Below are 24,974 nucleotides of genomic sequence, written 5' to 3'. Positions count from 1 at the left end.
GCTGAAACTGATGCTCCCCTTGTAGCTAAAGCCCAGAGCCTTGGCGTCCCCATGGGGCTGAAGCCAGGAACAGAGCTGCATGGCTGAAGCCCCAGCACTCCTCCACAGTCTAAAGCCCTGAGTCCCTGTGCTCCCAAGGGTCAGAAGCCCTGAGGGCGTCCCTCCAGCCTGGAGTCTTAATCCCTCCCCCACCCTGCGGCTGCAGCCCCCAACCCCCTGTGGCTGAAGCTCTGGGCCTTGGGGCTAAAGTCCCAAGGCAGTACAGTATTTGCTGCTTCTTTTTTTTTTTTTTCAGTCTGCGCTGCTGCCTGATTGAGGACTTCCAGTTTCACATGGTATCCAGTTGACTGGTAAATCCATAACTCTGGTGTTCATATCTTTGAGGTTCTACCAGGGGCGTAGCCACGCGTGGGCCATGGCCCATCCACTTAGCATGCAGGCCTACCCAAATCTGAGCAGAGGTGTAGTGCTGCCACAGTGGCCCGGAGCATCACTTGGGCACGTGAAATCCAGGACTGAGCTATGTGCCTGTCCTTCAGAAAGCTATGCTCCGGCAGCTCTGCCTTGCCATTTTCTGAGCCACCCCATACATGTGCCCAGCTGAGCAGGTGAAGCCCTGTGTCTGCGGGCACCAGGGCTAGGAAGAGGGCCTGGGGTTAGGGGAGAAGCTGAGCTAGCACAGTCTGTCATTACCTGCCCACCCGAAAGTTGGGCCACCAACTTTCCACTCCTAGCTATGCTACTGAGTTCTACTATATTAACAAATTTGTCATTGTTAAGGAATACACCATTTTATAGCTGTGAAGGGGTTGACTCACTGCTAGCACCTCCTTGTGGCCATGCCTGGATTAGCAGCTCTCTTCCCATTGGGGAGATCCTGCTGATGGTTGCCCCACCTCTGCAGTGGTCTGCATCTTCCTGTGACTCGGCCCTCCGGCCAGGTCACTTTAAAGTCTCTTCCTTTCCAGGGTAATCCATGAACAAAAAGAAAGGGGAATTAATGCAAATAAACAGAGCTCATAGGAAATAGAGGGGAATTATTCCCTCTCAAGGGAATCAGAATCTGGCTCTCCCTTCTCTCAGGGAAGGGCCATTGGGGAGCACTCATTTGAGAAGCTCCTACCTTCAGTCAGCCCTTTCCTCAGGAGTTGAGGATCTGTTCTCTTACTGGTTGTGCCAACGGGTAAGCTTCTTTGCTTCTCTTTTCAGCTCCTCCTCTAGCCTATGCATGTGCATGTATTGCAGGCATGGTATGAAGCTGCCTGATCCTAGAGCCATTCTTTAGTCCCTTGTTGTCCAGAGTGGGGTTGGTATACCCCATCACAATAGCCTGCTATTCTTGGCCTGCCTGAAGTCTAGTACTGCATTATATAAGATCACAACAAGCATGGCTGCTTAAGTCGAACACTAAATTATTTACTCTTATTGATCTGTGACATCTTACATGTGACTGTCAGCACAATATTACAGAAAAGGACTTATTCTCCTGTTGTATGAGTAACCTAATTGACATCAGTGGAGTTACTGTTCCAGAGCCTCTGCTGGTGCAAATGAGCATAGCATAATGGATCATTGTATTTACGAAGTTAAAGAATTTAGACTCAACACACACAATTAGTTTAGTGATAACAGTCATGCTAATGGGCATATGGAAAGTGGATTAAACTGGGACAAGCATACATGTAGCAAGAGTTTCTTTCGAGTCAATTTAAAATATTGGCCTCGAAGTTCCCTCGGGAAGAGGACTAGTCACAGTGCACTAAGTGTATGTAATTATTTGCAGGATGTGGGCAGAAATTGAAGTTGCTAAATGGGATATTAGGTAACTGTCACACTCTCTTTGGGGTTCTCAACATTGAGGATGGAATTTGAAAATAAACTGTCATACATTGTAGGTACTCTTCTATATCGAACTACTTGATTTTATGTAATGACAAGTTCTACCAAAATACTACTACAGAGAAAGTAAATTTATTTTCCTAGGGAAGCATAATGTATTGTTAGATGTATTATCTGCTGTTCAGCTGTGGTATGGATGGCTTTATTCATGTGCAGTTCTAGCTCTAGCATCAGATTTTATGTCAGAGTGAATGAAATACAAGATACACTTAAACCCACGTCACATCTTGGTATTAAAAACCTCATCCTTTTTTAAACAGTTAGATAAATGTGGATCCTATTCATTCTTCTTTCTTGTTCAGATGATCAAAGAATTAGTAATTACTGAGGGTATGTCTACACTGAATTAGAAACCCACAACTGGCCTACACCAGCTGACTAGGGGTCATGCTAAAAGGCTTTTTAATGGAGATTTAGACATTGAGACTTGGGCAGGAGCCTAGGTTCTAGGACTCTGTGAGGTGATAGGGTCTGAGCCCAGGCTGCAGCCTGAGCCTGAACATCTACAATGTAATTAAAAAGCCCCTTAGCCCAAGCCAGCTGCAGGTGTCTAATTGCAGTGCAGACATACCCAAAGTGACTTACTAGCTGATGCACCACCTGGTGGCTTGGTGCAGTGTTATAGGGCTTTCACTTTATGTAGACCCACTAGCTGGTCATTCAGGTCTGCTGCTAGCCCACCTCGTCTTGTGATTCAGCACTCTGGCCAGGTCATGTTTAGTCTCACCTCTTTCAGGGAAAACCAGAGTTCAATGCAAGAACACTGCCATGACTCTACATCAGGTCATCAGCCCAGATCCAAGTTCAGTAATCCTTCTGATCCTTGTATCGGGCGTCTTTATGCTAGCCTCTGTGGTGAGGCAGTACAGGAACCCAGTCCCTCCCTCCACCCTGGATTCCAAGCTGAGGGAGCCTGTAACAAGGGGTTGTTTGTCTCATCAGATCTCTTGCTTCTTCTGTGGACTGCTTCCTGTGTCACCCCACCTTCTCCTCAGGGGGTTTGTATTGTTGGCAGGGATCTGCTTTAGGGCTAGACCTCTAGTCCAAGGTGACAAAGGAAAGAAAACTAAATTAACAGAAATAAAGACTAGCACCAGCCCTTCTGTCCTGCAAGGGTCCTTCGACCACTGTTTGCAGGACCTCCATATTTGCAGGAAACCTAAGATAGCTTGGCTCTCTGGTTTGCTTATTTCTGGGAGTTGAGAGTGAGACCTCAGTCCAGCCTCCCAGAGCTGGGGCCTTCTGATCAGGGCTTCTCCTGGCATTCCCAACACTATTACTACCATGTCTAAGGGCAATACAAGAACACTAGCTTAAAGTACCCACTGCTCTTCAGAGTAAAGGAAGAATGGCTACTCACACACAAAAATGGAAATTGAATGAACATCCAAAACAGAATTAGTTTGATAGTAAGCTCCTAAAGACAGGGTCCATAACTGAGCTTTATAAAGGACTGCATATAAGTAATGTTCTAAAAATAAAAATGGCTACATCCTGCTTTCCTATTCATTCTGGTATAGATGTACATGATAATTGGGCTCCTTCAACTTTAGTAGCTTTCAATATTAGTTCTATATACACACACAACAGGGTAGTTTGTGATAAAAATCACACTTAAGCATTTTAAATGTGCATTCCGGAGTACTAAACCCAAGTGCAATAACATCTATAAGTATGGTATAAAATAGAGAAAAAGGTAGAAATGGCTGTATGTTAAAGAATGATGTGCTCTTGTTCCATCTCAGGGACAGTGGAATGGAAAAAAGCAAGAAAATAAAAACAGAGCCAACAAAAATATTTTAAAATGTATCAGTATGTGGCATCAATTTAGCAATGTTAAACTTTTATACAAAAATGAAAGAGGATAAAATGATCTGTAATATAGTTTTAGCAAGTGAGATATTTAAAGAAAGTGCAAATATTCCAGTTAAGCACTGGAAGGTCAAGTTAAATATTGCATGCAAATAGTTTTGGGTGTGCCTCTGTAGTAAAGTTAAAGCATTTTCATTTTAGTGGTATACATTTTATTTAATGAATGTACATTAGCATTCTGAAAATACCTATCAAAATACATTTCACTTAAGTCTACACAAGAGCCTAGCCCTGTATAAATAAAATAAAAATAAAACAATAAAAAATCTGAAATGAAATATGTAGAGTGCATATTAACAGTACCTAACTCTTTTACACTATAATTCTGTCCTTTAAACTTCCAAATTCTTTAGCAGAATACAAAATATTTTAGAAAGATGTTACAGATCTTCTTTATTTTCATTCCTCTGTAAAATTTAAAAAAAAATAGTAAATATCAAAACAAACTGGTATTTTCATACACTAAATTGTGATACAAGATCTAGTACATATTCTATAACAGGGTTAAGAGGAAGAATATCTGATAGTTGTTCGAAACATGCTACAAATATTTAGCTAATCAATTAAAATCCTTCATACCCCTGCATAAGGGGTAAATAAAAATCATCTTCATTTTACAGATAGAGAAAACTAATATACACAGAGAAACTTGCCCCAGGCGAAACAAGTCATTGTCAGAGAGAAATTAGAACTCAGGAATTCCTAGCTAGTCAGTATGTTGGACTATCCTAGGGATCTTGGGTGAGCTTTTCACTCATTCTGGCCTTTGTATTCTGAGTAATAGGGCTGGAATGACACTAAGGAGCTCTAAAAGTCCTAGATGTAGTTCTCTCCCTGCAGAGGGCTTGGAGAAGACAGTCACAGCGAGCAACAGGCTGCTCCAGCTTAGGCAGCCTACTAGGGCTGCTTTAGTTACAAGAGGGAGCAGCCAGAACTGAGAGGGCACAAAAGGTGGTTTACAGGCACTTTAGCCCTTTTGCCCCCAGGCTGCAACTTCTGTGACGTGCCTCAAAGGCACAGCACAAAATCTCACACTTTTGTGGTTTCACAGCAAAACTGAAAATGCAATTAGAGGTTACAATTCAAATCAGTTTTTAACTTTAACATAAAGAGACTATTCGAAAATTAAATTTCCCTTACATGTATCTGTAACTTGCGGTATTTTTTAGCAAGATCAACATTTGTCCGTCCTTTCTGAAATGGGTAGGACCACAAAATTGAATTCCAGTGATGGCCCATTTTCCTTACGCCACTTAAAAGATAGTTTACTTCTTCTGTTGTAAAATCTTTCCGGATTCTTCGTTTATTCTTTTTTAAAGCTCTTGCATGTGTGTCCAATGAAAGACTTTCAGTCCTCTGTAAGTATTTATTTTGACTTATTTAAAAATTATGTAAAACTACATAGCATTGAAGTGGAAAAGATAATATAAGTCATTAAGAATACCATTTAACATAATTCTTAAATGTTAGTTCTGATATTATAGAGGCCTACAGAACAACAGAAGGAGAGGTTACTTATCCTGTACGATAACTGTACCCCATGCACTTTTGAGCACAGATTTGGTAGCTGTACCTGGTCTGCCCTGTGCACCTTTGAGCAGAGATTTGGTAGCTGCACCTGGTCTGCACATACACCCTAACTATTCTTGTGCCCTGTACCAAGGATATATAGGGCAGTGTTGAGTGAACCACCCCTCAGTTCCTTCTCTACCACGAAGTCCCTTCAAGACAAGACTCTGATGCAAAGGAAAAGGAGGGCGGGTAATGGAGCATCCACAGGGATATTAATCAAAGAATTCTAGTTACTATACAGGGTAAGTAATCTCTCCTTCAAGTTATGTCTCTGTGGGTTCACTTCAGCTGATTCCTAAGCAGTACTCCCTGAAGGAGGAGGAAGCTTCAGAATCTGGTCTAAGACGGCGTGCAGAACTGCAGTACAAAGATAGCATCCGTCCTGGAGGCATGCACTAAGGCATAGTGTTTTGAGAAGGTGTGAACCAAAGCCTCAGCTTTGCATATTTTTGTAATGGGCACAGTCTTCAACATGAAAATGGAAGTAGGTTGAGATCTGGTGGTAAGGCTATAACCCTAGGAACAGGGTGATTAGCAGCCTCATAACAAGAGAGGATACAACTGGAAAGTCTTTGGGTGGAAACAGGTATCCCTTTAACTCTGGCAGCAAAAGAGACAAACAATCTGGGAGGGGTCCTAAAGGATTTGGTCCCGTCCAGATAAAAGGCCAACACACCTCTAATGACTAAGGTGTGGAGGGCAGCTTCCCCATGATTAGATGAGAAGGGCCCTGGGAAAACTGATTTCACAGATTGCACAGAAATTGCTAAATTAGCCCTATATTGTGATTTTTCCAATAAAGGGGAGATGGAAGTGAGAATCTGTACCTGGTCTCATGTTTGGTGAGGCTCATAGCCCTCCTGAACTGCTGCCTTGACAGCAGAATAGCCAATGCGTGTGTGGTGTCTCCCAGAGACCTTACCTCCTTAGGCTCTGTGATTCACTGCCTATTAATGAAACCAGAGGCAGGGGGCAGAAACTGTGGCAGGGAGATGATTCTGAAGAGCCTAGTCTAAAGCGGCTGTGGCTGCCCTGTCCTATCCTCCCTGCTCTGACCACATTGACCTGCCTAGCGTGCCCCCTCACGGGGGGAGCAGTCAAGCCCTAGCTGCCCCATCCTGACTCAACCACGTGTCAGCCCCAGCCCCCCACTCTGTGACCACAGGGACCAGGTACTGGGCAGAAGAGGAGACCCAGAGGTGGTTAAAGGAGAGTGAAGGGCTTAAAAAAAAATTAGTACTAAATACATCCCTAGTATAAGTGGGTGTAACTGCACTGACAATCAATGGAGATGCACCTGTTTACACTAGGGTTCAACTTGGTCATTCATCCTGGTGCTGGGTTCCTGTTACAAGTGACTACACTAATAACAATAAAGATATTTTTAAAAACCACAGAGGTGTTGACTTTATTTTGGATTTTTATGCAAATATGTGAGGGTATTATCTGGCCTCATAACTTACCTCATCTTCATCAAATGAATATTTATTTTTCTCATTCAAGACTTGATATTCTGTGTTGTGTGTTTCTTTGACTGTTTGTTTCTTCAAGTGTGTGTCTTGGTCTGTTTGGAGAGCTGTGGAGTTATGAACAAGGCCATCTGTATGTTAATTTAAACTAATTGAAATCTAAGATAGAACTGAATGTGGTAATGTAAAGCAGCAGTTCTTCTTACAAAAGTTAAAGTGTGAATGTTCACTCATTTTATAAATTCTAATACTCAAATAATATTAAAGTAGCTTTTCTCCAGCATTAAGGCTACATCAATGTCACTGATGCATTAAATATCAGTGACATTGGGGTTATATCTTAGGTGCAGTAGAAGTAACTAACCAACAGATGACAGAAGACCATGCTCACAAGTCAACATCTTTAGTTATTAAAGTTGGAAGATAATAGTATATATCATTTTAAATTCTCATACCTTGATCTCCAGTGATGAGCACAGATTTGTTAATCACAGCCAATTGCAATGCACTCAACCAGAGACAGAGTAAAACTGATTTTACAACTTCCTGAATTCTGTGATAAATTTTATGGTAATACTCACTTTTTGTGTATGTAGGCATTAAGTTATATTTTTCTCGGAAATTAATATTTTTCTTGAGGTTGTCATCTATATTTGAAATACTACTTTGGGTTTTCTTCATAGGAGTCAAACAAATACCTTTTAAAACACAACAAACAAGGTAATGATTTAGGAACCAAAATTCAAGGGAAGACCCTCTTCCCAGCTATATTATTAATGTATAATATAGCTGGACTAGAAGAATGTGCCAGGCAGGAAACCTTTACCTTCCAGATGCCATGTCATATCAATCTAAAGGAGTTGGTAACTTGAAAATAGACTGTAATTTGGAAAAAGGTTATGCTGGCCGGCCAATCTCTCTGGAAAAAAATGATAACCAATTTTGGAATCTGGAGAATAAATGAACCAATTAGCTAGTAACTTGGTATCAGCAATTTGTTAATTTGGACACTAATATAAACCCAAGATTTTAAAAAGTAAGAGCCTAAAGTTATGTTCTTAAGCAAGTGGCCTGATTTTCAAAAGCACTGAGCACTCATTGACTTCAGTGGGTATTGCTGCATCCTCAGTAAATTTGAAAATCAGGGCACTTCTTTAGGAGCTTAAATATGGATTTTGGAGCATAACTTCAGCCTATTTTTAAACTATGGTCATTAATAATACAAAACAGTGTCAGTCACTAGCACTGTATGGATATGGTTGGTGCTGTGTACCACAATCACTTCATTTTAATTGAGAATCCCTCGTGAATTATCTTAAAAGTAGAAATATGAGATTTCTCATATTTTATGGGGTAAAGTGACACACTGATCCACAATGATTAGACTGAAATTTATTAGAGAGAGATTATGAACTGAGTTTAGAGGCTGAGATATGGGCTGGGAGTTTCAATCCAATTCTTAGTGCAGATTAGGGCTGTCAATTAATCCTAGTTAACTCATGCGATCAAAAAAAATTAATCGTGATTAATTGCAGTTTTAATCACACTGTTGAATAATAGAATGCCTATTGAAATTTCTTAAATATTTTGGATGTTTTTCTACATTTTCATATATTGATTTCAATTACAACACAGAATACAGGGTGTATATTATTTTTTTTACAAGTATTTGCACTGTAAAATGATAAAAGAAATAGTATTTTTCAATTCACCTCATACAAATACTGTAGTGCAATCTCTTTGTTGTGAAAGTGCAACTTACAAATGTAGGGTTTTTTGTTACATAACTGCACTCAAAAACAAAACAATGTAAAACTTCAGAGCCTCCAACTCCAGTCAGTCCTACTTCTTGTTCAGCCAATCGCGAAGACAAACAAGTATTTTTACATTTATGGGATATAATGCTGCCTGCTTCTTATTTACAATGTCACCAGAAAGCGAGAACAGGCATTTGCATGGCATTTTTGTAGCTGGCACTGCAAGGTATTTATGTGCCAGATATGCTAAACATTCGTACGCCCCTTTGTGCTTCGGCCACCATTTCAGATGATGTGCTTCCATACTAATGATGCTCGTTACAAAAAATAATGTATTAACTAAATTTGTGACTGAACTCCTTTGGGGAGAATTGTATGTCTCCTGCTCTGTTTTACCTGCATTCTGCCATACGTTTCATGTTATAGCAGTCTCGGATTATGACCCAGCACATCTTGCTCATTTAAGAACACTTTTACCGCAGATTTGACAAAACGCAAAGAAGGTACCAATGTGAAGTTTCTAAAGATAGCTACAGCACTCGACCCATGATTTAAGAATCTGAAGTGCCTTCCAAAATCTGAGAGGGACGGGGTGTGGAGCATGCTTTCAGAAGTCTTAGAAGAACAACACTCCGATGCAAAAACTAGAAAACGCAAACCACCAAAAAAGAAAATCAACCTTCTGCTGATGGCATCTGACTCAGATGATGAAAATGAACATGCGTCAGTGCACACTGCTTTGGATGACAGAACCTGTCATCAGCATGGACGCATGTCCCCTGGAATGGTGGGTGAAGCATGAAGGGTCATATGAATCTTTAGCGCATCTGGCACGTAAACTTCTTGCTATGTTGACTACAACAGTGCCATGAGAATGCCTGTTCTCACTTTCAGGTGACCCTGTAAACAAGAAACGGGCAGCATTATCTCCTGAAAATGTAAACAAACTTATTTGTCTGACCAATGGGCTGAACAAGAAATAGGATGGAGTAGCCTTGCAGGCTTTAAAATTTTACATTGTTTTATTTTTGAACACAGGTTTTCTTTTGTACATAATTCTACATTTGTAAGTTCAACTTTCATGATAAAGAGATTGCACAACAGTACTTTTATTAGGTGAATTGAAAAATACTGTTTCTTTTGTTTTTTTACAGTGCAAATATTTGTAATAAAAATAAATATAAAGTGAGCACTGTACACTTTGTATTCTGTGTTGTAATTGAAATCAATATATTTGAAAAGTAGAAAACATCAAAAAATATTTAAATAAATGGTATTCTATTATTGTTTAACAGTGCGATTAATGATTGATTTTGTGGTATTTGCTGTAAATTTCTGATTATTACACTGTCACTGATCCTATGAATTGTGTCACACTGTACAGTAACAAGTGGGTGCTTCCAGAACTACTAGACACTCTGCAACATATTTTCTGTGTTCTTAAAATGCACGCATCATGCACCTGCCCTGACCAGCCAACACACGTCGGTGAAGCATCTCTGGTGATCTGCCAACAATGACATAACTCCCTTCTCATTCTGAAAGTTGTTGGTACATGTCAGGTTTATGCAAATTAGTGGGAGGCAGTTTCAGGGGTAACTGCTGCTGTCCTGCACTGTGCCTGTACTGTGAATGGGTAGAAGACTTCAGCCCTCCTAGGTTATCAGGCTGAAGTTTTTCATTTCTTAGGTCACTAAATTCCCTTTTTTGCATTTAATATTTACAATACAATGCTTTTGCTCCAGGAAAAGTGCTTTGAAAATACTGTATATTCCTTTACCAGTATATTCCTTACTTAATTCACAATTGTGAATATGTATAGACAAGGTCTGCAAGAATACTCTGATCTTTTGTAATCTGTCAATGTGCATTTCAACAAAACTGGCATGATTCTCCTCTCACATCAGTGGAAATCAGGAGCAAATCCACTGAAGTCAATAGCTTCGTCTACATTACTGTTTTCAGAGTAGCAGCCGTGTTAGTCTGTATTCGCAAAAAGAAAAGGAGTACTTGTGGCACCTTAGAGATTAGTCTCTAAGGTGCCACAAGTACTCCTTTTCTGTCTACGTTACAGTTAGGGTGATGTATGCTGCCTTATGTTGACCTAGTTGTGCATGTGTCTATACTTAAATTTGTCTCCCACTAATGAAAGTGCCCGGTTACAGTGATGGAGTAACACCACCTCCCCAAGTGGCGTTGAGCCCGGGCAAATGTACTGACGTTGACAAAGTGTGAGTGTAGACACTGTTTTACTTATGTCGACCCTAAGAGTCCTCCCCCTTTGCTTCACAGATATTATGCAGGACACAGCTGTCAGGTGTAACCATTGGAATGTTTTTTTCACTGAGATCCAATCTTGTGAGTAAACAATGCCAGTGTCCCTTCAACCTACTAAACCACATTCAGCTGCACCTACAGGTAGATGAATCCTTTGATGGTGATGTCGAGGTGGCTGGTGTACAGCTTCATGAGTCAGGGACCAAGGGTCCCCCAGGATCACTACAGTCATTTCAGTATTACCAATGGTAGTCTCCCCGTCAGGAAAGAAAGGTCCTGCTTGTAGCTTTCTGTGTTCAACCTGACCCTGATGTTTTGGGGCCTGTTAGGAATTGTGTGCTGCTTGATGTATATCTATGAATAAACACTCAATGCACCTACTGATTCTGTGGTGTTTGCTGTAAATATCTGATTATTACATGGTCACTGATCCTATGAGTTGTGTCACACTGTACAGTAACAAATGGGTACTTTCAGAACTACTAGGCACTCTGCAGTATATTTTCTGTGTTCTTAAAATGCACGCATCATGCACCTTCCCTGACCAGCCAACACACATGTCAGTGAAGCATCCCTGGTGATCTGCCAACAACGGCATAACCATAGAAAAGTAGCCCTTTCTGTCTATGTACTCTGTAGCAAAGTGCCAAAATAGGGAGATGCGTGCCCTCTATTGCTCTACTTCCACCACAGTTCGGGAGCCCCATTTCTGCAAATCCATCCACTATCTCCTGCTAATAAAAGCAAAAATGCCTACAATGACTATTTCTCTTGTTTTCTGCTACACAGAAATGAGATACTGTCTTATTATTTATTATTGAAGTGGCATAGTTATGTTTAATATTGTAGAGTGCCCAGAGGAATGAAGTCTTGCATGGGTATGTCTACACAGCACCTGGAAGCAAGCCTCCAAGCCAGGATCCACAGACTTGTGTTAGTGGCACTCATACTAACATGCTAAATATAACTGGGTAGCCGTTGCTTTTACATTGTGGCTCAGGCTGGAGCTCAGGCTCTTAAGGTGGGAAGGCTTCAGAGCCAGAGCTCCAGCCAGAGCCAGAACATAAAAACATCTACGTGGCTGTTTTTAGCATATTAACACAAGCCCTGATACAACGTGTCTGGATCTGGGCTGGGACGCTTACGTAGAAATGCCCCTTGTGTATACGTGCAATAGAATTACTCATATAATAAGTAGTTTTTCCATAAGCCCCAGTTGCAGGACTGGGCCCTTACTTTGGAAATTTTCCTGCGGATTTTTTCTGCTCTTGAAGGTTGACGACTCTGTATTCAGTCTTCCTTTCTTAGCTGGGGTCAACAGTATTTCTGGAAAGCACAGGACAAATGTTTTATCATCATCGTAAATGCTAGCAGTTAAAAACTTTCATTCTAAAAATCCAGTTTCTTTTCTTTTTTTTTCAGTAGAAAGCTACATGTATTTGAGGATGTACTTTCCCTCACACACCATCTTGATCAAGAGTTATAAGCCTCTCACATCCTTGAGGAAGTGATACTGGTATGAGAAAGGGCTTGTTGTGCTGTCATGCACTCATTCAATCTTTCCTAATGGTAGAAGGCAGGAGCTTACTAATTCTGGCTAAGAGGACAGACAGCCTCATCCAAATTCATAATGAGGATATACAGCCAATTACCAAGGAACACACAAGAGAGATGTACACTGTAGTTTCTACTCCCAGGGACCAGGGGTCTAATTATGATCTCAAGTATACACCAGAATAAATTATGACTAACTCCAATTAAGTTAATGGAGTTAAACCAATGTAAGATTACTAGATCAGAATCAATCAAAACAAATTACTAATTACAAATACCTTTTAAACTATACCCTTATCTATTATAAAAAATCCTCATAATTACTCTTAAAAGCCTCAGAACTACGGTTATTACAGATAACTGATTTTTTTAGTCCCCTTTTATATCTCTCTTCAGCTTCCAGAATGACTTTGTGACGATCACACTGATGTGGACAAGTATGCAACATCTTGCTAAAATTTCTGCTAGTGAAAGGCAGTCCTACTGTTATACAGCCTGAAAAAAAAACAAAAACCTATGTTGTAGAAATAGCATATATAAAATGTAGATGTAGCAAATCTATTTGTTAAAAATGTCTTCAAAGTGGTTTTTAGAGCTTATGCCACAGTCTTTCCAAATAGTGACACTTATTTTAAGTTCCCTCTTTCATGTTCTGCAACGTTCAACCTTGATGCAGCCAGCAAACCCTTGTTCTGAAGCCCCAGCATGCATTTCTACAAGCCACTACTAAACTCAGCAGATTTGTTGTTTTGCCCAAAAAGGGTTCAATTTGTTCTTAGATTTTCATGTACACGTCAAGGAAGACTGGCCCTAAAATGTATATTTTTGAAAATGCTTGTTTAACACTTTGTAGTAGCTCTCCAAAAACACACACACACATTTTTATTAAGACCATGGAAAATAAATTATATCCACAAAGGGCCAGATTATGTACAGACCCTGTAGAAGTGCAAGGAAGGCACAAGACAGAACACAAGCGGCTTCTGTTCCCTTTGCACACTCCCATAGGGGCATGGGTGGTGGGTAGGATGACCAGACAGAAAAATTGTGAAAAATTGGGACAGGGGGTGGGGGGGTAATAGGAGACTATACAAGAAAAAGACCCTAAAATCGGGACTGTCCCTATAAAATTGGGATAAGAAAAAGACCCTAAAATCGGGACTGTCCCTATAAAATTGGGACATCTGGTCACCCTAGTGGTGGGTGAAGCTTCTCTCTTCTGGCCAAGGCCTCACCCCTTCCAGCCAAGGCCCTGCCCCTGCTTGATGCTCTCAGTCCACCGTGGCACTGGCTGGGGAGTGAGGGGGCTGAGAGGTCTGCCCTTCCCCCCATGGCCCTGGCAGGGGAAGCGGGGACTGAGAGCTTGGTCGGGGCCATGGGGGGAGGCAGCTGAGAGCTCTCAGCCTCAGCCAGGACTGTGGCAGAGCTCTCGGCCCTGGCTGGAGCTCTGAACACAGAGCCCCTCCCCCATTCCACCCCTTCCCCCACGGCCATGCCCTTGTTCTGCCCCCACTCCGCCTCTTCCCCCAATGCTCTGCCCCTGCTCACCCTGCCCCCCGTGTCCCCAAGACCAGAAAAACTGTGCCCCCACCACTGGGGCCTGTGGCAGGGAGAGATTTTTCCAGGGGCCCAGATCCTTCACTGCCCCCACCCCCCGGTGGTGTGAGGTTTGGGGAGACTTAGGCTCCCCCAGCCTCCATTATGTGCTGCCCATGCACAGGGGCCAAGTACAAAAAGTCCTTGTGCCCAGGGCCAGAGACATTGCTAATACTAAGCTGTATATAGTGGCCAGAGAGGGATGACAGCATGCTTCTAACACCTGTGTGAGAAGTAAAAGGCACTGCATACTACAACCGCTTTAATAGTGGCATAGCCACAGCACCCTCTGGAGCATTGCAGTGTTCCCATTAAATGGCTGCTACTTAATGCTACAATTTAGCCACAGACATGTGCGTACACAGGATTAGACAACAGGTTGGATATTAGCATAAGTTTAAAACAATAGAATCATAGAATATCAGGGTTGGATGGGACCTCAGGAGGTCATCTAGTCCAACCCCCTGCTCAAAGCAGGACCAATCCCCAATTTTTGCCCCAGATCCCTAAATGGCCCCCTCAACGACTGAACTCACAACACTGTGCAATGCCCAAACCACTGAGCTATCCCTCCCCCCAAAAATAGTGTGAGTCTGTGACAGGGTGTTGGTCCTATGGCAAATACACACAACCCAGTTTGTTGGCTTGGCCCTTTAAGACTGAGGGGACTGAGTTCAGAAAGCACACGACAGGTTATGAGACTGCAGGCTGCAAGCAGCAACAACTTAGACAGCCTATGCTTAGTAGTGAGAGATCCAGGGTTAGCAATGGAGCAGGGTGGGGATGTAGTAGTCAGGGGACCTATTTAGCAGAGAAAGAATATATTCTCTCCCCTTTCTGCTTACAGAAAGCAGGAAAATATCCAAGTGTTGTGTATTATTTTCAGCCTTTGTATCTTCTGTTTGGGAAAAGAACGTGGACCTAAACTTAAGTGTGTGGGCTTTATCTAGATTGCTCTGACTGATGAATCTGCCCAGTGGCAGATGGGGACAATTACACTTTATTACTGGGGACAAAAATAGGTTAAAGGCAATAGATTTATTAGTATTGTAGATGCGTCAAATCAGATGTAATATCAAGTAGTTTAATGTATTTCTGATGGGGCATAAAAAGATTTTTATGGTATCATAATAAAAAGTCTAAGATAAACATCATTTACCTGAGCACCTTAAATCTGTCATTTTAGGAGATGCAGAAGTAGTTGGAATACTTATTTCCTTGTTTGTTGAGTCTGAACAAAATGTAACTGTTTCTAAATTTGAAAAAAGTGTATTTCACTAGGATGGAAAAGGCAAACTGTCTTTCTGGTGGTAACTTTTCCACAGTATACATAAGTCCAATTTTATTTTACATTTCTAGAAGACATACAGATGTTTAATTTACACAACAGCAAAGAATAAAAAAATACTATAGGTCAAATGGGAATTTCAGTTACTCTAGTGTAAATCCAGATGAACTCAAGGAAATTCAGTCCTTATCTTCGCTTCCCTGTATGCAGAGGGCCTGATTTTTTCATTTGATCATACCAGTTTTACCTGGTGCAAATGTGTAAAATTGATATGATGAAGTTGGATATCAGGTTCATTGTATTTATTTCAAATCTAGAGTCTAATCCTGCAAAGCCTTACACATGTAGCAGCCCTTACTCTTGATTTACAGTGATGTAACAGAACACAATTTAGCCCTTTTTAAGGTACCAATCAGGAAAACACTTATTCAGATGAGAAACTCTTACTCCTCTAAATTGTCAATAGGTTATTCAAGAATAAAGATTAGATGGATCAGAACCGAAGTATGAAAAATACACTGGGTATAATGAACCACAGATCAACACTAATTCCTTACACCCCATCCTGCAAACATTTACACATGTGCTTAATTTAATGCACGAATAGTCCCAGTGAAATCAAAATGGAACAATATGCATGCTTAAATGCCAGTTCACAAGATCATTTTCTTTGTCTATCCAACATTTAGAGCAGAGGTCAAAACAAATTCTTGTACTATTGATGGCTTTCATTGCTCAATCCAAAAAGATTTTCGGACATAGCAGAAAATATTTATCTAAACTTACCTTGGGTAATATTAGAAATTATTTTACAAAAAAATACTAAAGTAAAACATTTTAGAAGATAAAATCCAAACAAAAGAAACAGATCCTAATTTTAATAGATATTTAATATAAAATTCCAAATCTATGCAAATATTTACAATTTTATAGCACTGTACATAATGGAATGGGAGTGTACATACAGTATGATACACACTGTATGATAAAATATAACTTTAAAGGTAAGTGCTATGGACCATATTTTATTTCCAATAACAATCCATAATGTACAACATTATCTGAAAAAAATATACTTCAGTTATTTGTACCTGCTACTTGTGCCTGTTTCAGATTTTGAACAGTCAGTGATGGTTGTTTAAACAAGTGTTCACTGGAAAGATCAAAAACACATTAATAAAGTTAAAACCAAAGCTCACAACATTTAAAATAATAGAAATGTAGGGCTTGAAGGGACCTTGAGACGTCATCTAGTCCAGCCCCCATGCACTGAGGAAGGACCAAGTATAGCTAAACCATCCCTGACATGTGTCTGTGTAACCTGCTCTTAAAACCTCCAGTGATTCCACAACCTCCCTTGGAACCTAATTCCAGCGCTTAACTATCCCTAGGTTAGAAGAACTTCTCCTACTATCTAACCTAAATCTCCCTTGCAGGAGATTAAGCCCATTACTTTTTTTCCTAATTTCAGTTTACACAGAGAACAACTGATCACAGTCCTCTTCATAACAACCTTTAACAAATCTGAAGATGGTCATCGGGTCCCCCTTTGGTCTTCTTTTCCTCAAGGCTAAACATGCCCTTTTTTTTTTTTTTAACCTTTCCCCCAGGTCAGGTTTTCTAAACATTTTATCATTTTCTGTTGCTCTCCTCTGGACTCTCTCCAATTTCTCCACATCTTTCCTAAAACGTGGCATCTAGAATTGACGCCAGCTGAGGCCTTAGCAGTGTTGAGTAGAGCGAGACAATTACCTCCTGTGTCTTACATATGTAACGCCCCTTTTCCTCCCTGGGTTACTCGGGAGCAGGCAACACTCACCTGTGTGCCTGAAACTGTTGACATTAAAGAAGATCCTGAGTATCCCAGTGGTGATGGATAGGTGGGAATCCTCTATTCACCCCTCTGCTGCAGTCCCTTTACTCCTAAAGGAATTTAAAATTGGCGGTGCCTCCACCTGGCTGGCCCCGGTACACACTCAATGGTGTGCCTTAGTAACCTCCAGGAATAAAGCTATTCTAATAATAAATAATAATAATAATATAATCTGTGGCATGGGTGTAACTCAGAAATACCAATTATAAATAATATACATCCAATATACTTAGAGTTAACACACCTTTACTTAACAACTTAAAAAAATCAGGGTATAACATTCTAAGATTATATGTCACTACTAATTTAAATCCACAGGGGGCAGTTGAATAAAATCAATTAACAAATATAGTATACTGTAATAAATGAAATCTATTTAACTGGCATTTGCAATGCCACCATTTACCCCTCCCTGGAGCATACACTCCTCTGGATTTCAGAGTCGTAGATGCTTGCATGGGCGCACTGGAAGATCTGCAGCTGGAGACAGTACTCTGTTGGTTCTGTGCATCAGTCCAGCCAAGGCAACAAGCCACAAAATCTCTCTGACGATTGGAGCTGGCCCCACCAAACGTCAGCAGCTCTGGGTCCTGGTTCAGTGGGACGATCACTCTGCCTCTCTTCAGACTCAGACTCTCTTTGCAGTGCCCCTTCCCTTGCAAGTACTTTCCCAAACCAGAGTGGGGGTTACTCACAATTCCTTCACTGCAGGCCCACCTTAGTCAGCTCTAGGCACAGCAACAGTCTCTCCCTGGCTCCAGTGATGCCACCAACAGCCTCTGAGGCTCCCTGCTTTATCAAAGCCCCCACAGGCTCCCAGCAGCAGCAGCTTCTGGCTTCCTAGCAGCAGCTCCTGGTCTGGGCAGAGCTCCACAGCAGCAATCTCACTCCTCTTCCCAAAATGGAGTCCACCGCCTGCTCTCCCTGCACTGCCTGCAAGAGTGAGTCTCTCACCCTTTCCCCAAGCATGACAGGAGTTGTCCTCTCTAAGGCTAGATTGCATCACACAGGTTCTTCCCAACTGGAACACTCCCAATAAAGTTCAGAGGCCCCTCTAGTAAAGGGTGCCTACATTCTCCCCCAACCAGAAAAATCCTTCATGTCCCCATTAAGGAACCAGAACAAAGAAGAAAAACAGATTAATTTACAATAGAATACATACATTCCTAATTCCTACTGCTAGCTGAGGTTACATTCAATGGAGGGCAAAGTATAGGCCCACTAGAATAAGCACAATTTAGGCATCTAGCCTGAGGTGAGAACCACCATGAAAAACACTTGAGCTCATCCTTAGAGGATACATATTCTGGTTTGGACTCCACAGGTGTTTTAAAATCTTTCAGCACAACCACCCCATGATGTACTATGTGGCTGGACAACTCACTGCTGACTCCAACCACATCATATGTTAACTGCTGAGGGAGCCTGACTTCTCGCTGGGACCTCCTTAATGGTTCTGCCATCCCTGCTTCCACCCCAACAGGACGTGTTAATAAAGCTCCGTCAGCTTCAGCATCCACCACAGAATTACCCATTGTAGAAGGAGCAACATCTGTAGCAATCTTGTTCCCTACACTTGAAGACCCATGGGGATTGTTGCATATATCTACGCCCTCCCTAAGAACTTCTCCCATAGGAAAGACTGGAAAAGCTTCAGGGTTTAAAAGGGGTGTGCTAGTTGCACTTTCAGGTTGATCTGGCTAAGGTGACAGTACAACAGACTCAGGAGACATATCTGAGGGTTCATGATACACAGATATATATTCAGGATAAACCTCCTCAGAATCAGTCTCTGATTGGGGACCAATTATGTCCATCATGGTAGCAGGGCTGGGCACAGGATTAGTACGACCTATGGAGTTGGGGGAGGAACTTTCAGACGTCAGAGCTGTCCCTGGGTTAGATGATCTGGGTAGAGGGGTAGGCTCGATATCTGATGGGTCATCCATTCTGACGTGTTGCCCCAGAGGAAGTAAGTGGTTTCGATGTAAAGTCTTTAATGGGCTGCCATTCTTTTCAGGCTTTCGGTGATATATAGCCTGAGCATTTGATTCTCCACAATGTAGGGCTGCGAATCCCAACGGTTTGCAAGTTTATGTTTTCCGGGGAGGCCAAGATTTTTTAAAAAAATGTGATCACCGGTGTGCAGATCACAGTATCCCACCTTCTGGTCATAACGGTCTTTATTGCCCCGGTTCATCTTATCAGAGCAAGTTGATAAGCAGCACACAAGTCTTTTTTTTAAAATTAGCCACATACTGGAGGAAAGACTGGTGGGAAGACGCATCAACTGACACCCCAAAACAGAGGTCTATTGGTAATCATGGTTCAGGTCCAAACATTAGGAAATATGGAGAAGACCCAGTGGCCTCATTTTGGGTACAGTTGTAAGCATGCACAAGATGGCTAATGCGCTGGCTCCATCTCGATTTCTATTTGGTATTCAAGGTTCTCAACATACTAAGCAGGGTCTGATTAAATCGTTCAGGCTGTGGGTCTTCCTGTGGATGATAAGGTGTTGTTCTAGATTTTTTTATACCTAGCATAGTCAGAAGTTCCTGAATTAATTGACTCTCAAAGTCCTGTCCTTGATTTGAGTGCATCCGCTTGGGCAACCCATAATGCACAAAGTACTTCTCCCACTGAGTTTTAGCAACAGTAGGAGCTTTTTGATCTTTAGTGTGAAAGGCCTGTGCATACCTTGTGAAATGATCAGTTACGACTAGCACCTTAAAAGTATTTCTGCTATCGGGTTCAATCGTGAGAAAATCTATACAGCCCATATCCACAGGGCCTTCACTGTGAAGATGAAACGGTGGAGCAGCTCTCGTGAATAGAGTCTTCCGTTGCATACACCGGGCACAGGTCTTACAGTACTGCTCCACATCAGTCTTTATCCAGGGCCAGTAAAATCAGTCACAGACAAGGTCAGCTCCCAGACTGCTGCACTGGGCAGCACAGTATGGGGAGGAGGTGAGCAGCCCTCAATGGTGAAAGAACAGGTTAAGGACTATTTAGAAAAGCTGGACATGCACAAGTCCATGGGGCCAGATCTAATGCATCTGAGGGTGCTGAGGGAGTCGGCTGATATGATTGCAGAGCCATTGGCCATTATCTTTGAAAACTTGTGGCAATCGGGGGAAGGTCCCAGACAATTGGAAAAAGGCAAATATAGTGCCCGTCTTTAAAAAAGGGAAGAAGGAGAATCTGAGGAACTACAGACAGATCAGCCTCGCCTTAGTCCCTGGAAAAATCATGGAGCAGGTCCTCAAGGAATCCATTTTGAAGCACTTGGAGGAGAGGAAAGTGGTGAGGAACGGTCAACATGGATTAACCAAAGGCAAGTCATGCCTGACCAGCCTGACTGCCTTCTATGACGAGATAACTGGCTCTGTGGATATGGGGAAAGCAGTGGATGTGACATATCTTGACTTTAGCAAAGCTTTTGATACAGTTTCCCACAGTATTCTTGCCAGCAAGTTAAAGTAGTACGGATTGGGTGAATGGACTATAAGGTGGATAGAAAGCTGGCTATATTGTCAGGCTTTACGGGTAGTGATCAACGGCTCGATGTCTAGTTGGCAGCCAGTATCAAAGCGGAGTGCCCCAGGGTCGGTCCTGGGGCTGGTTTTGTTCAACACCTTCATTAATGATCTGGGATGCTGGGATGAACTGTGCCCTCAGGAAGTTTGCGGATGACACTAAGCTGAGGGGAGATGTTGGAGGGTAGGGATAGGGTCCAGAGTGACCTAGAGAAATTGGAGGATTGGGCCAAAAGAAATCTGATGAGGTTCAACAAAGACAAGTGCAGAGTCCTGCACTTAGGATGGAAGAATCCCATGCACTGCTACAGGCCGGGGACCGACTGGCTAAGTGGCAGTTCTGCAGAAAAGGACTTGGGGATTACAGTGGAAGAGAAGGTGGACATGAGTCAACAGTGTGCCCTTGTTGCCAAGAAGGCTAACGGCATATTGGTCTGCATTAGTAGGACCATTGCCAGCAGATCGAGGGAAATGATTATTCCCCTCTATTCGACACTGGTGAGGCCACATCTGGAGTATTGCACCCAGTTTTGGGCACCCACTACAGAAAGGATGTGGACAAATTGGAGAGAGTCCAGCCAGCGGAAGGCAACAAAAATGATTAGGTGGCGGGGCACATGATTTATGAGAAGACGCTGAGGGAACTTGGCTTATTTAGTCTGCAGAAGAGAAGAGTGAGGGCGGTTTTGATAGCAGCCTTCAGGAACCTAAGGGGAGGTTCCAAAGAGGATGGAGCGAGGCTGTTCTCAGTGGTGGCAGATGACAGAACAAGGAGCAATGGTCTCAAGTTGCAGTGGGGGAGGACTAGGTTGGATATTAGGAACTATTTCACTGGGAGGGTGGTGAAGCACTGGAATGGGTTACCTAGGGAGGTGGTGGAATCTCCATCCTTAGAAGTTTTTAAGGCCCAGCTTGACAAAGCCCTGGCTGCGATGATTTAGTTGGGGTTGGTCCTGCTTTGAGCACGGGGTTGAACTAGATGACCTCCTGAGGTCTCTTCCAACCCTAATCTTCTATGATTCTATGAAAAGAAATGTGAGAGAAAACTGGGGAGAAAATATTATGGATTTTATAGTTTAAATATTTAATCTTGTATCAGATTTTTAAAATAGTACCTATAAATGCATTTGAGATAGCTGCAACCACTTCATCTAGAGTACAAAGACAAAATGCTTTTATTTTTCTTTATTGCATTGAGATTCTATTTTCTTTGATCTAAGATGGCAAAGATACTACATCTACACCTAAGAAAAGCTGTGGTGACCAAAAAGTGGACCGTTTTCTCTCACAATAAAGAGCTAGTTAGTAAAAAATAATGAAATAATTAAATAAAATGACATCTGATTTGGAAATTTTCATTAAGTGAACAGCAACTTTATATTTTTACTTTGCATTGAGACATCAAATACTATACCTTGTTTGAGGAACACACTGTTTCTTCTCACAAGCAGTTCGTTCATTTGTAGTATGACCTTTTTGTACACTACCTGTTTGTAGTTTATCAGCTGAATGCAGAGTAACATTTTGCTCACTCTCTCTGGTAGAAGCATCTACTGGAGTCACAGTCTTTAATATTCCATTTTTGGATGACTGATTATTTGCAGATGTAGTACGAACCAAATCATCAGACTTACAATTTAGCTGTGAACACTGCATTTTTGTATGTGTTCTTTCAGTGTTTGCTTTTTGGTCACTGGCATTCATTTTACGGTATTTTGGTGTCATTTGCATAACTGCTTCCCGAGGTATATCAACAAATATTTGTCTTCTTACTGTTTCCTATGTTGCAAAAATACCAATTAATGATTGTACAAAGCATTAATAAATCCTATCGTAGGGTGAGAAGAACACAGACCTGGGCAATTTGAGGGTAGATCCTGTTAACTACGAAGCTGCAGAAGTGCCTGGCTCTAGTTAGACACTGTTAACAAGAAATCCATAAAAGCTATGAAAAAGAATTTAAAGGCACTGTATCCTAGTGAGAACTTGGATCTGAAAGCAATAAACTGGGTCACATTACAGAGCAGTTCTAGAGGCCTGAGACTCATGTAAATTAAGTCACTGAGCACCTGGCTACTGACTACCTAAAGGGACCAGATAGTAATGGCAGACATAGGAAACCAGCAAGGAAAGACTGAACTGCATGCCGAACAAGATAGATACAGTACTATATAACACTGAATAATCTTTATACATTACTGAGCTCTATCTGAATATTTCATCATCTTTTTCTGTTACACTCAGACCAATATGCCTATAGCTTTTCTTGTATGATTCTAGGTCATTTCACACAACTATTTTCTAGCTTTGTCACTTGGTATAATTTGGGTTTGTTATCTCCATTTCTATCACAGGGTTGATTACAAGGCTTTTTTATCTGATTTGTTCCCTTATGTTACAGATAGTATATAGCTTTTTTTAGCTGGATACTGCTTTTGATGGCTATGTACTGTTTCCACAGTTGGAAAGTTGCTGCATGGCCAATGGACTGTGCCTTGTACCTGAGGCAAGTGACTAGACTTTGGGGCGGCAGGTGGCCACGAAAGCAGGTGCAGACTGAGGACTGCTGATACCCGCCCCGGAAGAGCAGGGGCACAGCCGGAGAGCTGCATCCAGAAGAGGACGCCACAAGCCAGGGAGCAACGCAGGTCCCAGACAGCACAGCCGAGCAGGCAATGGACGGGATACCACCCGCAGAGGGTGCTCCGCAGCTAGGACAGAGCTAATTCCGGGAGTGACCAGCAGGAGGCACTGCGGTGGTGAACACAACTGGTTACAGACATTTACAAAGATGTGGGTATTCTTTTTCTGCCTCACTGTTCAACCTGGATTAACTGCATACTAAGTACTACAGAACTGGATTTTCTACAATATAATATATTTTGTACAGTTTCTTGCAATGCACTAAAACTAAGATCTCAACCTTGTATTCATTCCGTTCTCTGAGTGCCTCCCCTCATCTCTAGCTTATCATAATATACAGTAATGCCAAAATGAAGAGTTGCAGGACATAATTGGACATCAGAGAAACTCTTTCCCACTTTTATAGTTCACTGAGATTATCTAATCTCTTTCCTCCTACTTCTCCCTAAACTCTTGAGGAAAAAGCTTTCTTTTGAGAGATTTGCTTAGGTTTACCATATTTTGAATAAACGTGCCAACCTCATCATGCTCTTTTTCAAGAAGTTCTATTCTGTGTAAAATTTCTTTTACTTTCTTCCAATAGTCCTCTAGATTCCTCTCTTTAATCTGTAGATCCATTTTCAACTGTTCTGCATCATTCAGATTTAATGAATATTCATTTATTTTCAGAGACAATTTCTCAGCTTTGTAAAGCAGAAAATAAAATAAAAATGTGGTCTTTCTGAATAGTATACTGAAAAACATTTTATACTTTTAATAGCTTAAACATTTAAAAAATAAAAATCCCAAATCCACTATTCAGTTACAATATATATTACAACCTGTTTGTCGTAAATTTGGGTATAATGAAGTAGAATGAACGTTTCATATAGCTTCAATGTATATAATTGCAGTTTGCATTTTGAAAGCTATTGGTCCCAGTTCATCAAGATATTTAAACATGTAAGTAGTCTCACTGAAGCCATTGGAACTGCTCATGTGCTTGAAAGTAGGCATGTGCTTCAGTACTTTGCTGAATTGGGGCCATACTGAGTTGCAGTTATAGTAAAGCTTGCTTCTGTAGAAGTTGTTCCTTGAAAAACAACTTTACCATTGACCTGATCTGAAGTTCAATGAGAGCTGTAGCCTCCCAGTTCTTATCAAGATCAGGCCATATGTTAAGGTTTGATTGTAATATTTTATCACTGTCCACCAAAAAATGGAAATTCAGTAGGAAATACACTATAAGTCAAGGGTTTTTTTTTGTGAGTTTGTTTGTAAGTGTCCCAAGTCCTACAAGCAAAAATGTGCTCGCAACTATGCACCCGTATATGAATATGCGGTACTGCAGTAGTCTGGATAGATAGTTATGCAGTTAAGTACCAACTATTACCCAAATTGCACACATAATCACAATAATTGTGTGCACAAATAAAGGCATAGTGCTGCACATAGATACTGGGCTTATAAAAACTGGTTTACGTGTTAGAACTGAATGTTACAAATATATTTTTATAAGTAAATGAAAGATAAAATAGAGTTTTCTAATGAACCTGTTGCATTCAGATCATGGCACTGAAAAAATGCTTGACCATATCTCATTTATAAAAACAACAAACAAACAAAACTCAGCCACAGAACACATTGAAAAGA

At 41.4% G+C, this 24,974-nt stretch overlaps 1 protein-coding gene across 1 annotated transcript in view; it reads right to left on the bottom strand.

The window, feature by feature from the left end:
* Positions 1-3,322: 3,322 nt before the first annotated feature.
* The window catches only part of TERB1 (telomere repeat binding bouquet formation protein 1), a 46,883-nt gene continuing 25,231 nt past the window's right edge, over positions 3,323-24,974 (bottom strand). The window contains exons 12-19 of the mRNA XM_043526392.1: positions 23,862-24,025; positions 22,114-22,478; positions 16,376-16,437; positions 12,083-12,172; positions 7,394-7,510; positions 6,807-6,919; positions 4,912-5,127; positions 3,323-4,178 (exon numbers count right to left, since the gene is read on the bottom strand). Coding sequence (XP_043382327.1) covers positions 4,152-4,178; positions 4,912-5,127; positions 6,807-6,919; positions 7,394-7,510; positions 12,083-12,172; positions 16,376-16,437; positions 22,114-22,478; positions 23,862-24,025 — 1,154 coding nt within the window. The 3' untranslated portion in view covers positions 3,323-4,151. The remainder of the gene's footprint in view (positions 4,179-4,911; positions 5,128-6,806; positions 6,920-7,393; positions 7,511-12,082; positions 12,173-16,375; positions 16,438-22,113; positions 22,479-23,861; positions 24,026-24,974) is intronic.

This window comes from Chelonia mydas, chromosome 12 (genome assembly GCF_015237465.2).
Source record: "Chelonia mydas isolate rCheMyd1 chromosome 12, rCheMyd1.pri.v2, whole genome shotgun sequence".
NCBI classification, from domain to species: domain Eukaryota; kingdom Metazoa; phylum Chordata; order Testudines; family Cheloniidae; genus Chelonia; species Chelonia mydas.
Note: the sequence above shows the minus strand (reverse complement) of the source record. Positions and strands in the feature narration are given on the sequence as shown.